The 18,264-nt window shown below is 33.8% G+C and overlaps 1 protein-coding gene across 16 annotated transcripts in view; it reads left to right on the top strand.

Moving 5' to 3' along the window:
• Positions 1–18,264, top strand: part of LOC135198512 (discs large homolog 1-like protein) — a 754,910-nt gene that overhangs the window by 725,527 nt on the left and 11,119 nt on the right. For 11 of the 16 annotated variants that reach the window (XM_064226154.1, XM_064226164.1, XM_064226161.1 and 8 more), the window contains 6 exons: positions 45–150; positions 3,334–3,351; positions 10,368–10,412; positions 14,552–14,578; positions 16,719–16,871; positions 17,034–17,206. In XM_064226154.1, the coding sequence (XP_064082224.1) occupies positions 45–150; positions 3,334–3,351; positions 10,368–10,412; positions 14,552–14,578; positions 16,719–16,871; positions 17,034–17,206 (522 nt within the window). The remainder of the gene's footprint in view (positions 1–44; positions 151–3,333; positions 3,352–10,367; positions 10,413–14,551; positions 14,579–16,718; positions 16,872–17,033; positions 17,207–18,264) is intronic. The other 5 variants (XM_064226156.1, XM_064226157.1, XM_064226160.1 and 2 more) reach the window with 5 other exon arrangements.

Genomic DNA, 18,264 nt, shown 5'->3' with positions numbered 1-18,264 from the left:
ATATCTTAATTTGGTTTTTGAAAAGGACACTTTGGTTATTCCAGCAATCTACTCTTGAAAGGAAGAAGAAAACCTTATCCTTTAGTAGAAAGTTCCCGTTCCTCAATAAAAGCAAGGATGATAAATCAGAAGATGGTTCGGATAATGAACGTGAGTAGAAGGTTTTATTTTTTGTCTTGCTTGGTTTTAAATTTTTTAGTTCCTGGTGCTACTTTTAGTGAATCACAGATAATAGTTATGGACAATAGTAATACCCTGGTTTTGCCATAACCTGTCATATAAATTAAGATTTTACAGCGACTAATTTCTGATTTCTTTACTAAATAGGAATTAAAAGCTGTAGATTACCTTTTGAATAATTATTTAATGATAAGACCCTAAAATATTAGAACAAATGAAAGGATTTTCCTTGAGCACATATAGTTATTCCTTAGTTCTATCCACCGTATGAATGCACAGTTGTTAATGTGATCCACTGTATCACTTTGTGCTTTGTTTGAAGAGTTGTGAATACGTAATATGTAACATGGGTGTTGTTGCTTAATATGTTTTGTTCTTTGTAAAATTGGATCTTGAGGGAGAATAGTCTTGTGAAGTAAAGTGACAGTGTTCAGCTTCTCTTTTGAATGAGTGCTTTGTTCCCTTGTTGCCTGTTATGATAACATTCTTGTATTAGGTTATATCTCGTATTCATTTAGTGTCTTGTACTTTTCATGACTCTTCAGTCATACAAGGATGGTAAAGTTGAATATAATATTTAACATTATGCATATTTCTCATATTTGCCTGTTACTGAATGGGGAGCAAAATTTATACAATAGAAAAGCCACGCCTAGTATTTATTCTGGATAGGTCTCCTTAGAATAAAAAAAAAAAAAAATGTTTAACATTTACCATTATTGTAAATTCCAAATTTTAAACAATTTATTTATGAAGGTATGCAGACTGCCTGCATCGTTTTTAACTGCAATTAATATGTGATAAGATTTTCTTTGCAGCAGATGATACATTTGTAAAGAAATTTGCATAGATTGAAATTCAAAGAAAATAAGATTGAATACTGTTTTAATATTTTTACAATAAGTTAGGTTAGGTTAGGCATCATGTATTCAAGGGAAAAATCTCATTATGAAACTATCCTTATTTCATTAAACCACTCGGCTGGATTGAAAACCTATTTCATATACTAAATATAAAACCATAAATACAGTAGTACACACTCAGAATTTACTTATGTATGGTGTTCCATCAAATCTTAGCAGGAATTCTCAGCAAATTTTAAGCCTTAGTTGATTGTTGACGTTGGATATCACGTATGAAGAAGCATCTCCGGTTTAAAATGAGAGTTCTAATATTATTCATGGATTGTGTTTGTACTGTAGCATGTTGCTACTCTATGAAATCCTTTGTCTTTGTATAATCAGAACTTCCTTGTGTGACTCATATTATAAAACAAAGCATTAAAAAACACCTAAGGGGTGATATGATCATTTTAAACAGAGAAAACAAGTGTTTATCTGATGAACACCTAGGTCACTATTAGATCTATAGACACATCAAGACATTCACTGAAATTTAATTAAGCTCTACATGCAACACAACTTGGAGTTAATTCATAGGGAGGGCCAATACTTTCATTTTTACAAAGAGATATCCACTGTAGGGGATTGTGCTACCAATGCACCCACTTGGTGCACTGTAGGCATTACAAAAAGGTGGTTGCATCCACATTTTGTTTTTTTACTTTACTGCCATTCCTGCTTCTGTTCTTCAGTTTTAATATGCAGCCCTTCCAACTATTACTTAGTGAAACACTGAAATTTTCTCCAAGTTCCACCTTTAGAGCTATGTACTTGATCTTTATTTTCCTTATACTCTCTGTCGTGCTGCCCTACCATTCCAATGTCATCTTTTCACTATGTTACTTACTGAATGGCAGAAAGTACCTCAGTGCTACCATTACCTAGCAAGACTTCAGTGTTCAGTGCTGAGGTTCTTAGAATTTTAATCTCTCGACTTATATCATACTTAAGAGAATTTGCATTTTGTAGGATCCCCTTTGAGGATGATAGACTATCCATTATATCTTTACTTGAGATTTAAAATCTTGTAACTTGCAAATTTACCAGCAAGCATTCCAGCCACTGATTTAGAGGTAGTATTCAAAAGATTTAATCATTCTAGCCAGTACATAACAAGAGGAATACTGTTTTTATTACTTAGTATTCTTATATATTACTTTGTATTGTCAATTGGGATTTCATCACTAAATGATTCTTATACAGTATTTAATATTGTACTGACTTTGAAAAAAATGTTAAGGAAATTTAGAAATTGCCACACAACACATAAAATGAGAATGAGTTCATTAGGTCATCTTTCCTTTTCTAGCGGGAAGTATGAGATGTATCAGATTAACTATGCAGGCAGTGTTTGTAGTATATAGGTACTACTACATAAATATAATTAATATAGTACAGCTATATTAACGTCCTTATTATAAAGCAATTAAAGAAATTCCAGTACCATATCAGCATGTTAATATTAAGAGAAAGAGTACCAGATTTCAAGTAGTATAACAAATTATGAACAATTTTTCAGCATAGGGATATTAATTTTGTTGTAATACTATTTGCATACAAATTATTGTAGAATTTCCCACTGGATTCTTTTCAAAGTGGCTTTTTTTTCATTGGTCAGTTACTGGAAAGGAATTGAGTAATCTGCAGATTAAATGAGGGGGATGGTGTTTGAGGAGAAACTTTGTAAGGTAGTATCAGAGCTACTATTTTAGGAAACCATAATTGCTAATTGACAACAGTTTTTAGTTCATTTATTTGTCAGCTCTACGGCTTAGTAAACTATTAATGTGTAAATCATGAATGTTACATGTGAGTTATTGGAGAGTATGTATAACATCAAGTATGTAGGTCTGATCAGAAGGAGGAGTTAATTTTTCGTGATGCAGTATTTTGAGTTAGAAATATGCAGTACTACTCACATACGGTGCAAGGTTTTCATGGCAACAAAATCTAAACACTATAATTTCCAGTGTTCTGTTTTTAAACTCTGATCAGATTGCTTGTGTTGTTGTATGTGTAGGCTTCAAATGTTTACAAAAGGGGAAACTTTTTTTTATTTAATCTATTGGAAATTAAACTGTAATAAGGATGTGGATACTCTTGTAAACTTGGTTTCAGAATTATTGCTCTAATGATTCATGAATTTTCCCTTTACACGGAATTTACTGAGAAAAGAATAAGATTACCTTTTGTTAACATTATCTGTGTTTGTGAAGAATAATGTTTGCTCTCTTTACATCATTTCCCAAAGTCGATGAGGACTTTGAAGGTAAGCAATTGAATTGTCTTTGCTTTATTATATAGATACGTATTGTCATTTTCATCTACCATGTGTGTTCCTTTTTCTGACAAGGCTAGTGCTGCTGAATAAAATGTAGAGCTTATAGATAATGCGCTTCACAATATTTCCTGGAAGGTATTAAATTAAAGGGCTTCATAAATTATTTTCCTACTCAAATCTAATTGGTGATACTATAAGCATTCGTTTTTGCCAGTGTCAGTTGGACATGGGTTCTGAATGGAGAAAGGCAAAATGGGACCAGCTACAATGCTATAAGACCCTAGGTTTGATTTCCATGGGCCCCAAAATATCATAGGGTTAATTTATCCATGTGTTTTTTTTTTTTTCTTGTATTTTGGTCCTCGTGTGTCTGACTTCTCATTTATTTTCCCTTACCTGTGTTGTGCTTGTGCTAACATTTAATTCTTTATGGTGCTTCTTCCAGTCTTTGGTTTATTCATTCTGGCCATTTCAGAATTCAAATAGTTCACTCTTTTTGAGTTGTTCATTTTCTGCTGGTACAGGCCAGCAATAATCTGAAGAAGTTCTCACAATTCATTTTTAACCCCATTTTTGGGGTCTCCATAGGAATGAACTGATCAAGAGCTTTATCACTTCTGTAGCAATCCCAGGGTGACTTTAAGAATAGCAACAATTGCTCCTTTTCTGCTATTATGCAGTACATATAGATTGAATATTCATATGCTGACTCCCTCCTGCCTTCCTTTTTCAAAAAAATTTAGCTCCCAACTTATCCTAACCTCTTTTGGAGGCTTGGCAATTGTACAATACTAAGAAAAATGCACAATTTCAAATTTTCTCAAAAGAAACCTTCCCAATCCATGTGTAATTCATCTATCCAAACATAGTTAAAAATTTCTAGCTGTTTGAATGGTTATGACCAGGTCATTTTGTGGTGTGATTTTGACTTTTCTCATCTGTTCCTTACCTCAGAAAAGCTGCAAATTACAGCCAGAGACCTGTGTAACAGAGTGGGGCATGTACATGACTCCTTACTGGTCCAGCCAGCCTGTCCTGTTTTGAGTTATAGAGGAAGATATCCTCAAATTAAAAAAAAAAAAAAAATACATTACTGCAAAGCTAGTGGTGAAGAAGATAGCCAAGTAATGCTTAAGTTAGACGTGCCTGTTTTAGCATGAAGTCTTTGAATTATTATACAGTTAACATATAATACTCAAAGACCTAAGAGAATGTAGACATTATTTTCTGTCCAAGATCACCTCAGGTTGGGAATTAATGTTGAATTTTGGTCTTGTGGTCCATTAGACAGGGGGGCCTTTTTTACTTCTTGGATCTCAAGGGTGTTTACTTCTAGGCACTAGATTACTGAAACTTGTGAACATATCGTCTTCAAGTCTGTATGGATGTGTTAACCAATTCATGGTTCTCAGATAATCTACCAAATAAACAAATAATTTTCTTTACCAAACAGTACTTTTGTTTTCACAGAAGAGCTGTGTAATAAATTCTGTGATTATTATGTATTATTAAAATTTGGTATTATTAGAAATATACCCCGTAGAAATGTGTAATTTTCAGTGACTATAAAAGTGCCACATAGTGCTTGAAAACTTTGCTCTATTGTACAACAACATAGTATTCATTCCACATATAAGAAACTGATATAATTATTGAAATCTGATGGATCTCAAACCACATGGGCATTAAGCTTAGGCAGTTTATAACTCCTGTGAAAGGAAATTTAACAACTCTCAAGATCTATCTTCAATAAATGGCAGATTTTATGGAATAATGAATCTGATTACAAAACAGAACTGACATATACGTAATTAGTTTAGAGCACTCTTCAAACCCAAGAGATACTACATTGTAGTAATTTTCTCTTGTGAATTGGTAACGCCCACTTGTGTGCACAGAATGAAGGTCAACAGAATCATGGTACTATATTATAAATATTATAAACACACCAGCACCTCTGTGGCGTGATTGGTATGGTCGTTGCCTGCCACCACGGTGGCCGCGAGTTCGATTCTCAGGCATTCCACTTTGTGGTTAGAGATTGTATTTCTGGTGATAGAAGTTCACTCTAAACGTGGTTCGGAAGTCATGTAATGCCGTTGGTCCCGTTGATGAATAACAACTAGTTCCATGCAACGTACAATCACCATACAAACAAGCAAACAATATAAACACCCGCTTTGTCAACCATATGATAGAAATAAACAAAATATGATAATCTCTTTCAAACAGCTCACAATTTAAGACACTTTGTTCCTCTGTTGTTTGGTCTACCTCCATGTTTAGTTCAAGAGACATCAGAACAGCTAGATTGTAAAGACAGCTGCTCAGTCTCTTCCAGGTGTTAGGTTTTAGTATTAATATGGATAAATCCTGTCTCGTTCCTTCTCTGACAACTTCCCTAGTTGCACATATCCATTTGACAAGACAAGGGAATAAACTTCTTTCAGATTTTGCCATGTTCCTGCAGAAGCAGAACTGAAAGGTGTAAATTGACACCAGCCCTGAGCCACCTCTATTTCAGGAAAGTCTTTCAACATCAAAATTTTGCATCAGTCTTTGGCCATTAAATCAGAACAGGGTCAGTTCTCTGAAAATAAATCATTCAAATGAACATGGGTCTAGCATAGTGACATATTCTTATTGATATGTTTTGAAATAATAGTCATCCTGCATAATTGAAGTGGATAAAGAGATATGTTTGGCAGAAGAATGCTGACCCACCTTGTGGTTGTAGTCCTCTGAACTCTTGAGGGTAGAGAATTTTTACCCATAGATGTGACAATGAAGAACTGGGTAGCACTTCTCTAAAACCAACATGGGCAAGGCCAGTGGAATCCAGACGCTTGATCAGCATTAATTAAGACCAATTTTCCAAGAACTGTTAATGGAAACATGGTAAACTGTTAGAAGGGATATGTAGTTGACGATCATCGTTTTCCACCAATGAAACTAGGTTGTGCCAGCTTTCTTATTTTTTAGGTCTTATTTACATTAAGGAGTTTTTTTCCGAACCCTTAGCCTTTTGAATTCTGTTTACTATTCAGGGTCACTCACTAAACAGTAAATTTTTTCTCTATTTCTATGTAGTTTTTTCACTTACAACTGACAAGGTCCTTGTATCTTAACTGTCTCTTGGTTCTTAGACTTGATGACAGCTTTATTTATTAGTAAGCACCTGTGAAATTAAAATCTTCCAAACTCAATTCATGAAACTTCCCTATCCCTGTTTTACTAAACTTCCCTTATTCAAAACAAGCAGATAACTGTTTGTGATACATTGATGTCATGGGTTCCCAGATAGCATTGCAGTTGGTAACATCTTACCTATTTTCTTAGTTTTAAAGGTTTGCCTTCCTAATATAGACTGAATAAAAGCTTATGCAGGACTGGGTGGATGTATGTGCATTAAAGTGATATTTATAAATGTATATTATCCCAAGAAAGTGATATAGGTTAGGAAAGTCCTTCATTGGTGAATTATTCTTATTTTTAAAGACAGCTCTTTTGGGGTAGGATTTTGCTTTGAAAAGTATAGTATTAATTCTATGTTTTATTGCAAAAAGTGTTTTGCAATTTTTTTTATTGATTTTTTTAGTCTTGAGGGTTATGGCTATTCTGATACTATATTTTTGAAGGATTTGTACTAACTAATAACAGTCACTCAGATAAACACATAGGCTATTGTTAAAATTGTTTTTCGTTATGAATTTCTGTTGAATGTTAGAGGGCATTAATATATTTCAATCTAGGCCGCAGTGTAATTTTCCTGTCTAGGTATTATGTTGGTAATGAGCGTTTCCTATTACTAATAGGATTTAACCTTTTTAATATTATTTAGTTGCACCTTTGAGGTGTGTGTGTGTGAAATCCTGATAACCAAATGGTGTCTTTTTCATGCTGAAATTAAGGTTAATATTTAATGTATGTGTTGCCTAGCAATGTACAAAATTATAAAGTTTGTAGACTCGTGGTCAAGTAATATGCGGAAGAAAATGGGAAACAATTTTCCTCTCTTTCATATTTTTGTCATTGACAGTTTTTTGTAAGAGCATAGTTGCTTTCCTCTCTTATTACAGCGACTAAAAAATTGGAGTATTTATTTCAAATTATCAGCTTGATAAATTGCTGAATAAAAGATTTTATGAATGATAGATTATGAAGTCTTAAAGTTGTGTTGGGAATAAAGCTATGCAAACCTATTTATTTGAAATAATTTCCATGTCATATTCTTATAAATACTGTGTCCCCTAAAAATTTTGATATGGGTAAATGAATTTGTTGCATAGCCATGTTATTCAAGATAATTTTACATATGTAGTTAACTTTGACTTTTTTTATAGTGCAATGCTCTGACAGCAGGTTTTACTTTCATGCACAGAAGTGGGCAGAACTTTCACATTTATATTTTAATTACTGTTTAATCCATATAGCTTCATCAGTGCCCTCCCCATGGTTTTTTGATCCTCCGAATTTGTTGCTTACAAACTGCTGCTATTCTTTTTTCTAAGGCAGTTGGGCAGAGATTCTTATTTTTGCATACTTTTGTATGGTACAAAAAGAAGGATTCAACATTCCATTGAGAATGTAGATTTTTCAATTTATTCATATTATCATAGAAATGTAATGTAATCTGCAACAGAGTGAGTGCCATACAGCTTAAGTGTTATTAGTCAATTATGCTTGATGAATGAATCTATTCACTAGTTGCATACTGCATTTGAAAGAGGTTGTCACATTTTCAATTGTGTGACTTTTCTCAATATTTGTATTCCATTGATATATTTCTCTATGGATTTAAGTAAATTCACCCATTCATATTCTGCCAATTGCTTTACACAACTTGTAAATAGGCAAATGTGCTCAGTCTGGTGTGTAGCTGTTTTGATTAAGCATAAGCTTGGTACAAGGACTATTATATCTTCACACTATATAAATCCCTCTCAATTTTGTTACCATGAAAAGGGGCATACTGCCCTGAGTTTAGGGGACAACAACCGTAATTTATTATTAGAGAAAGACTATTCTAATTAGAAGACTGACTGTAGAACTTGCCACACCATGATGGAAGTTACTTAGGACTCTTTATATCATTTTCATATAGAAAAGTAACATTTTATGAATAGTGTCATTATAATTGAAAATGTTAACCAGCAAAGTCCTAATTAAAGTAACTGAGATTTATGTGAAGAATTGATTAACAATTTTCTATAATAAATTGGTAATAGAATGATCAAATTGCTTTAGCAAAGATGAACCAGAATTGTTTCTGGAAACTTTGGTTTTGTTTTTCTTGATGTCAGGATTGTATTCCACTCTCAGTAGTGTTGAGCAAATCATTGTTTCTTTTAAGTTGACAGTGATTGAAGTAGTCTTGTAATGAACTTGAGCTTGGTCTCAGGTTATGGTGTGCTCTCCTTAACAAAGTGTTGAACTAAGGCAGATTGAGTTTTTATAGTTCTTTGGATGGAAAGAGAGAACTTCTGGTAGTGTGTGATCAACACCTAATGATGAAGGTGAGCATCCACATTTTTCAATCTGGGCACCAGGAATGCACTGATGTACTGAATAGCCATAGTTGCAGACCATTCTCCCCCCCTGCAAAGTGTTCTGAAGATTGGTAAAAAATTTCAAACCATTATCTAGGCCCCTTGAATCTTCATACCATGCTTACTGGTAATCTTGCTGGTAACTAGTATTCTTACAGGAAACCGTTACCTGTGTCTTTGTAGAATTTTCGATTTTGCTGCAAGAACAAACACGATGATGGAGATTACTCAAATTTTTTCAAATTTTATTTGAATGTTTGTTCTTTTGACTTGGTAGGCTCGCTGAAAGGACAGTTTCTTGTCTATTCAAATTTTTTTTTTTCAAAGGAGCTTGTTAATATTGCACAGTACGTACATTCATTATTAATAATCCGGGTATGATAAGTGATATTGTGGTATTTGCCAGATATACTATATATTATTTTATATTTTAAATACTAATTCTCATGTTAATGGATTTGATCTGTTGCAAGTTATTTTTTTGTTCGTTAAATTCTTATGTCTGATACTGATATAACTCTTGCAGGCCTTAATATCAAGATGCTTTTTCAGTGTCTTATATCTTTAGTACTGAATTGGTGTTCTTGTCTAGAGAACGTTGTTTGTAGATATATGAGAACATTACTTTGGTAAAGTAAGAGATTCTTTCTGTGAAAGTGACTTCTTACAGTTGATGATGAATATTTTTCAAATAGTGTTTTTTTTTCAATAGCTTTTTAGATGTTTTATATTATTAGTTTTAATTTGATGTCTAGGATATTGATGTAGCAAAACAGATGACCTAGCTCCATTAGCTGCATTTACTTTTGACGTAACATGAATTATGCTTATTTACAATATATAGCATAAATTACAGCTTGTTCTGTGTCCTGCACACAACCTTGGTCATAAGTCAGTTCACAAGTTTTAATGTATATTCTATAGTATTCCCTCCTAGCCCATAATACTGTGTCCTAAATGTCCTATTTTCTTTTTCCAAAAAGAATATAAATGCACTGTGTGTTGCATCCTGAATCAAGGCATTTGCCTGAGGGGGGTAATGTTGGATTGTCAGATGCCAGGCACTGTGACTAACATTGTCATTTATAAGAAATTTGTTTTAAAAAACCTATATACTAATGGCATAATGAACACTGATATGTTAATTAAAACAAATTTATTTTATTCCATATATGTGCTAAGGTATGGTAACCATTTACCCTCTTTTAAACCAAAGGATTGCATCATATGCATATAAATTATCTTCACAGTGAACTGTTGATAGGCAGATATATCTGATAATTGTGTTGGACAGAGTAAACCAGCAATTATTAGTCACGAGTGCTTTAACGAGAGTTCAGGTGAGTTTTTTATATTTGTATGATGCTGTGTCCTTTGGAAGTACTGTACTTGCTCAGTTTGCATGGTGTGGCCTTAGCTGAGTTTGCTGTGTTGATTGTGTGTCTCTCTTTACAGCCTCCATAGCCACAAATGACGGAGAGAGCGATAGCCGAAGCATGCGTGAGTATCCCCCACCCCTGTGTCCTGCTACTATAAGCTTGCCATAGTTTTTCCTAAACATGGCATGATAAAATGTATAGCTAGTGTCCAGTACATATGATTTGTTTAACTTTGTAATGTTATGAGATATTTACATTTATTTTCTTATGCATTTACTCTGATGGCTTAGGGTAATTTAACTGATGATTAAATTAAATTTATAATCATTTGTGCTGGACATTTGCATTTCAAGCATGCTCGTGTGCTTTATTTGCCAGAACGGTGCACGTTTATGTAAGAGGAAGTCCATTCATCAATACCAGATGTACTTATTCTCTTGATATTTTGCAGCTGACTATATACATGCCTATTTTAGTGTGTAAATATTTCCTGTAATTGAAAATTTTTATTTTTTATTTTTGTGAATATATATGGTAATGATTTGTGTTTTTCATGTCAGTCAGCTATTATCCTTGATACTTTGTCCTTATTTTTTTTACATATATTTTGAAGGTTTACTGTATTGTACAGTTGGTTTTTACCACATTTATAGGTGATGTGAAATATTAGGTGGCAATGGTGTTTCTGCTGTGATTTACACCCATATTCAACCATAATGCAGATATTACAATAGCATTTTATTGTTATTCGTCAACTTTAAAGTGGTTGGAGAACAGGCAGGAGAAATTGATTTCTTCGTATTTCCTGTATTTTATGGGATGCCCACATTTTAACCCTCATTTGAACTGAATTGGATTCTTTGTTGGTGGTCAGTTTATCATATTGAACAACTTTATGCTGATGGGGAAACTTTGGCCAGCCACCAGCCATAATGCTATTGTAAACTTGTGTAAATTCTTGCTTTTATACAAAAAGTTTGGTCTTTGTTGCCATAAAGTTTGAAGAGAATATTTTGTGTTCTGTATTGTGCACAGAGGCAGTTCTGTCTTTTTGTAAAAGTTCATCTAGCAAAATGCTACTTGCCCATGAATCTCTTGAATTATCTTCATATAAGCCATATGTACTTAGGTGTTTTGAGACCTGACTTTGTACTCTGAATCAAATGGACAAATGAATTCATCTGCATATAATTAATACAGGTAATGCCGAGTACATTTTCCAGAAAAGGATTTTAACCTAAGTTATTTTTAATTCGAGCCATTTTCACTAGTATCTGTAGATACACTTCTGATGCTAACCTAGTTTTATGTTCAGTTACTTTCTTCTTTGATAGTGGTTATGCATTTTGTTGAATTTTTCATAGTCATAACACATAAACCCTGTTCATGTGTTGAGGTATCCTGTAAGTAAAGTAGCATCTTTTAGTTTTTAAATGGGTACTTGGATAGTAGAGTTGTATATTCCACCTTTGCTTTGATGGGCATTATGATGTTTTCTCTTTGAGCATTGAAGTTTTAGTAGGTCTGTCTTTCCCCAAGGTGTTCTTTCATTTGGTTAGTAGCACTAAAATTAATACGTATACTACTTCTTTTGCCAAGAGCTACTTTGGTTCTTTTGTTTATTCTTCAAGCTTGAATCTGAATGAAACATTTTTTTTTAGGTTAGCCTTTATTTTATGATAGTACCAGTAAGAAGTAAATTTTAGCCAATAAATAATAATATGTAATCACCTTTATCATTCAGTTTTTTTAGATTAACCAGTATAGTTGGATTTTGTAACAAAAGTGAAATTTCCATCAAATTCTCATTTATAAGTAAATGAATTTAGATACGTATACATATCAGTGTAAAAATGGTTTATAAAAAGTGTCCATCATAACAATGAGGTTAATTGGTTCATATTGCATAATTCCTGGTGAGAATATTGATCATGATTAAAAGTGTTTCTCATGGTGTACTTTTTCCAGTTAATGATTGTTTTTAAATGAAATTACATACATACCAGTGCTTTGCAAATGTGTCCGTTGACTGTGAGTAGATCGTTGTCAAATTTTAAACTTCCTTATTAGTATCATTGCTTAGTAGTGTAGCTAGTGATTGTGGGCTTGTGGATCTAGATTATTTTCTACTATTCTTCTCAAGCAAAATTCACTTTTGCCTTCGAAACTAATATTGTACCAAATGAAAGGATGCTTTTTATCATTCATAATACATATGTGACCCTCGATGTTCTTTCTTGTGTTTATTAGGTTTTTGACTAATTGTTGGGGATAATATTTAAGAACCATAATTGCATTACTGAAAGTTTCTTCATGAAGTAAGAATATCCTATGGAAGTTTGTTTCTTTTTGAAACTGACAAGTACTGTTTGCTATGTTTTAAAGGATCACATTTGTTAGGTGACCAGTAAGTATATTGGAATGCAAGATCTGGCTGTTGGGATGAAGAACAAGCTTCAAGTCAAAAAGATCCTCTATAATAAAAGCTTATCACTTCTATTTGCACCAGACTATAACCATGTATCATCTGGAGGCAAGGAAAATTGGAAAGACAAAAATGACGCAGTTAGCCTTGTTGCAGGGTGTTGGCATTGTCTTGTTTTCCTAGCCACAATGCATTCTTCATTTGTAATCAATGGACAACTTGCTGAAAAATTTGTTGGTTCTAATGCCAGTGAGACCAATGTTAATTTTGTCAGGAGTAGTATAGTGTACTAAGATCACTGCATTTCACCTTCCTGCAGTGCCACCTTCCAAATTGAAAAATGCTGAAGAAAAATTAGTGCAATAGATAATGGAAAGTTTTAGGCATTTCACAACCCATGTTTAGGGAATGCTGTTTGTTCCTAGTACAAGGTCTCTACAGAATCCTGTAGAAATTTGTTGGTGTCATCTCCTAAATTGGAGAAGATCAGTATTCATAAGATCGGAGCATGATTTTCTGTTGATGAGGCAGTCAAAGCCAGTTACTTGAAGTATCGATCAATTGTATTATTGTACTTTATTATTAAAAGATGTAGTCCACAGGTGGAGGTAGAACATGAATTTCCTGAATTTAAACATGCAACATCTCATTACATTGTTCATGAAGTTGCATTAATGCTGGTCATTCTAAGTCCTTGTATAACTTTTTAGCTGTCTCACAGATTAAAAATTTTCCTTTGATTACATTTTGACATACCTTGTAAAATGTTTAAGTTAGTATATACTATAGTATTTTGAGATAACCAGTAGATTGGATTATTGTTAAAAAATACCAGCAGGCTGGTAAGCAAGTATTTGCCAACTTTAAGTTCTCTACCTCTATGTGATTCCCCATAGAAGGTTAATAAGAACAGTTTCATCTTACAGGTGCATTGTAAATAGTAATCAAAGTTTTTGAAGTGACTTTGAGCCCCTTGCTCTTTTACTTATTGCATTTCATTTGTAGTTCATTCTATTTGTTTTTGTCTACTTTTCTGTCCAACATCTTTTAACTTCAGTCCAATTTTGATTTCGTTTGAGAAAAAGTCTAGTGGGTGAGCCATATGTAAGTGTAGAAGTATGATCTTGTAAAATTACCTAATGATAATAACGTTGACAGCAGTTACTGGGTATATGTTGTGTACCTACCACAAAGTTAATTCCAGTGATTACATAATTTTCACATAATGGATTAGCAAAGTGCAATGGGATAGGAATGTGGTCAACCAGTTTTATCTCTAAAACCTATCCCCCTACTAAAACCTAACCCCTGTAGGGGGATAGTGCCATCAGTGCACCTCATGCAGTTCATTGTAAGATTCTTTGCAGTGTTCCTAGATGCAACCCTTTTATTCCTTTTACTGTGTTTCCACTCATATTCTCTTCCATTTTACTTACCACCTGCTCTTTAACAATTGTTTCATAGTGCAACTGTGAGGTTTTCCTCCTGTTACACTTATCAAACCTTTTTACTGTCAATTTCCATGTCAGCGCACAGTGAACTCGTGGGTCCCATTGCTGAGCCTATCTCCTAAATTCTATATTCTGTTCTATTCTAAAACCAAGGTAGAATAGTGTAGATTTGTTATTAATAATGATTTGTCCATTAGTTAACATTAAGAATGGCATTTGTTAAGCAATTGTTTGTAAGTGTAAACCCTAAGAATTATGTTACCTTTTTTCAACTTTAATTTTACATACAAAGGTATTGCAAAATATACAATATTCTAACTGCCAATTTTGTGAGGTGTTTGTGTCATATCAGGTTACTGAGGAATAGTATTCATTGCATTTCAGAGTACTTGACCTTTAGCAACATTTTGGGTGAGCAGTCTTTCATTCTCTATGCTATATTTTAAATTGTTTTTGCATTCTAGTGAAATTACTCTTCAGTAAGAGAGACTTGAGTATTATGTTAGTAATTTTAAAGTTGTTCGTGTTTTATAATGTAATTGTAGCAGCAATGGCTTTTGTGTAGGAAGAATTAGCATCATTAGCATTAAACAAGTGAGGAAGAATTAGCATCATTAGCATTAAACAAGTGAAGTAGTGGTATAATCCTCAGCAATGTCACAAATATTCTGTGATTCTAATGATTGTTAAGAATGTGTAGAGGAAACAACATGAGCTGCCTTATGTTATGCGCATCTAATGAGAAACTTTTTTTGCATGTAGGTAGTCAGAATACATGTAGTTGCTTGGCTGGGTAACGGACATGGCTGATTGGTCTAGAAATGATGACGACCACATATAGAATATACAGTAGGCTAAAATAAAGTTTTTGTCATTCTATAACTGCTGGAATATTGTCTTCTCCATTGTTAGGGAGGGTCATGTATGACTAAATAGAGTGTTCTGGTAGTGGATTAAAGAATCATTATCATAAAGATTTTTCTGCTGATTTTTCCTTAATGTGATTAGACAATGAATTCGCTTCACTCTCTTTTATCTTGTATTGTTCCCTGCCTGAGAATTCCCATCTTAGTCTGTAGCTATGATTTCCTGGGTCTGTTCAGTGGTTTTGGACTTGCTACTTTCTTATATACTACTACTTTCTTATATACTACTACTTCTCGTGTGTTTCTAGCTTTAAGATATCTTTCTGTTTTCAGTCATCACAGTTTTTGTAATTCATAATTTTGTTTATCTCATTATCTTCAGAATCTCTAGTTTATTCATTAGGAATATACCCTTATCTCTGATTAGTAGAGATGTATACTGCCTTATACATGTAACCAATTTTTTCCATGTACAGTTGACCATTATTTTTTTTCATAAAAAATGTACTTAGTCAAGAAAATAACAAGGAAATATATTAATTAGTGAATTTTGCTCTACAAAAAAAATCTCCGGATTAATAAATTTCCTGCTGTATTTTCGGAGATATGTTCCACAGAAAAATTCGCGAAAGCTGAATCGCGATGGGTTGGGGGTCGACTGTATGGTCTTATTTCACTAGTCCAGCAACCTATTTTCTCAAACCACTGTCTAAAAATTGGCTTCACAAACCACCAAAAGGTACCATAAATATTTTACTTCCTCTGAGGCCTATCTCTTCCACCATGACATGGTTCTTCTCTATCATTTGCTTTCAAGATACATTTATCTAATTCTGTTGTTAATTTATAGCATACAGTTTACCTAATTAATTTATGTGCTCCAAAATACCATCCTATCATTAGGTTTGTGAGTGCACACTACTTGCTGTTTTTACTTTTGACCACATGAGCTTCTTTTCAAACCATATTTAGGCTCTTGTGGCAAGGTTTAAGCACAGCCTTATAAATAGGGAATGAGTTTGAGACTGTATAAACATATATCAATAAGGTTTTTGGAGTCAGGCACTTTGACTATGTTCAGTATTCTAAGTGGATGTTTTGGTCATTGTACATTCATATGTAAAATGTGAAATTCTTTGCATCCTTCAGAAGAGGTAGATTTGATATCATCATAGTAATTAAATCAGCTTGCACACTTTTCTTGCAAGATCATGCTGCTCTTTTAGGCATCCTTGATTGTCTCAAGTGTAAATTGTCTATGAATTCTGAAAACTGGTTTGATAGGTCAGTTATTGTTCACATTTAATGCTGGTTCTCTACCAAATTGACAAGCAATTGGACGTCTTCTAGCACAACACATCTGACTCATGTTTGGCCTTGACTAGTCCCCAGGTCATGGTTTATGGTCATATAGTTAAGGATATTTTTTTTATTGAGTAACTTGTATATTGCACAGTATTGGTCTTTAAAAAGTCCTTAGCTATAGGACATACTTTTGCAAATTTTATATTGGTTATTCTATTCAATTATTATGCATACTCTGAAAATCAAGGCTTCACACAAAGGAAAAAAATCAGGAAATCAGTTTGGTACCCCTGCTGTAAAATTTAAGTAATTTTTCATTATATAGGTTCAGTAACCATAGCACTTTGTGCATTAATATGAATCCTTTCTTACTTTTTCAGGCGGAGATGATTACATCATTTTGAGTTACGAAGCTGTGCAACAAATTGAGATCTCTTACACAAGGCCAGTGGTGCTCCTTGGCCCACTTAAAGATAGAATCAATGATGACCTCATATCAGAATTTCCTGATAAATTTGGCAGTTGTGTTCCTCGTAAGTTTTGTAATACTCATGCTGATTAAGATTTGTATTAATGCTATGGCAAAATACACAAGTTAGTTTCTTATAGCCATCAGGCTTGTAATATTTATTGAAATTTTAAATAATTATCTGCTGCCTAGTGTTTTGTAAAATTGTACATTTCTGTTTTTGCAGATACTACCAGACCACGGCGAGAATATGAGGTTGATGGTAGGGATTATCATTTTGTTGCATCCAGAGAACAAATGGAGAGAGATATCCAAAATCATTTGTTTATTGAAGCTGGGCAGTATAATGACAACCTGTATGGAACATCTGTTGCATCAGTTAAAGAAGTAGCTGAAAAGGTAAGGGTAGTATGAAAGTATTGTTTTTTTTTTTATATATGAGAAGACCTTGTTCAGCCTGCAGTTATTTGCTTGCCTTGAACATGTCTGCTAATTTGAATCTGTTTCAACAAAGTAGGGGTGTATTACCAGCAAGTGAGTCTTCTCAAGGAGGGTGTTGCTTCTTTCATGTGGCAAACCCTTTCGCCTTGTTGTCCCTGTAGGGGGGTAGTGCATTGGTGCACCTCATGGGGCACACTGTAGGCATTACTAAAGGTTCTTTGTTGCATCCCCCCAGCCCCTAGCTCCAAACCCATTCATTTTGTACTGTACCTCCATTCTCATTAGCTTTCTTCCATCTTGCTATCCACCCTCTGAAAAATGATTTCATGATGCAACAGCGAGGTTTTCCTCCTGTTACACTGGCGCTGAATGACATTATAGGTCCCAGTGCTTGTCCTTTGGTCTAAACTCTTTACATATATGTATTATTCCTTTCCATTCCTTTTAAACTGACTTTGGAGGAGATTGTAGCAAGCCTATATTTCTTTTAATGGAATCATCTTTTTAGCTGTGCTTTTTAAAATAGATAGACAAACAGTATCTATGTTGCTATTTAATGCAGCCAAGTTATAGCAGCTGCCGTATTCATAACTGAAAGTTTTGGTGTTTGATAGCTGAGAGAGCTGATAATGAAGGTGTGAAAGTAATCATGCTCTTCAGTGGTGATTTCCAAAAGTGGCAGTCTACCCTCAAGTCATTATCTAAGGGACTAAGTTCATTCTCATGCCCCTCAGAACATAGGTCAGTTTTAGTTACCCTGGTTTATTTAAGGTTTTTTGAGAAGCTGCTCTCAAAGCGTCTTTGCAGGTTTGTTGAATTTAACCTGCTACCAGCATTACAGATTGGGTTTCACAAAGGCCTTGGGCACATGTGATGCACTCTTATCAGTATCTGTTGTACTGCAGTGTGCTTTATGAGGGTACAGAGGCATGTGTGGTCATGAAACACTTATCGGTACTCTAAGGTTGTTGGGAATTGCAGGCTATTTTATCCATTATTTTATATGAATTTTTATT

Source organism: Macrobrachium nipponense, chromosome 22 (assembly GCF_015104395.2).
Source record: "Macrobrachium nipponense isolate FS-2020 chromosome 22, ASM1510439v2, whole genome shotgun sequence".
Lineage (NCBI taxonomy): Eukaryota > Metazoa > Arthropoda > Malacostraca > Decapoda > Palaemonidae > Macrobrachium > Macrobrachium nipponense.
Note: the sequence above shows the minus strand (reverse complement) of the source record. Positions and strands in the feature narration are given on the sequence as shown.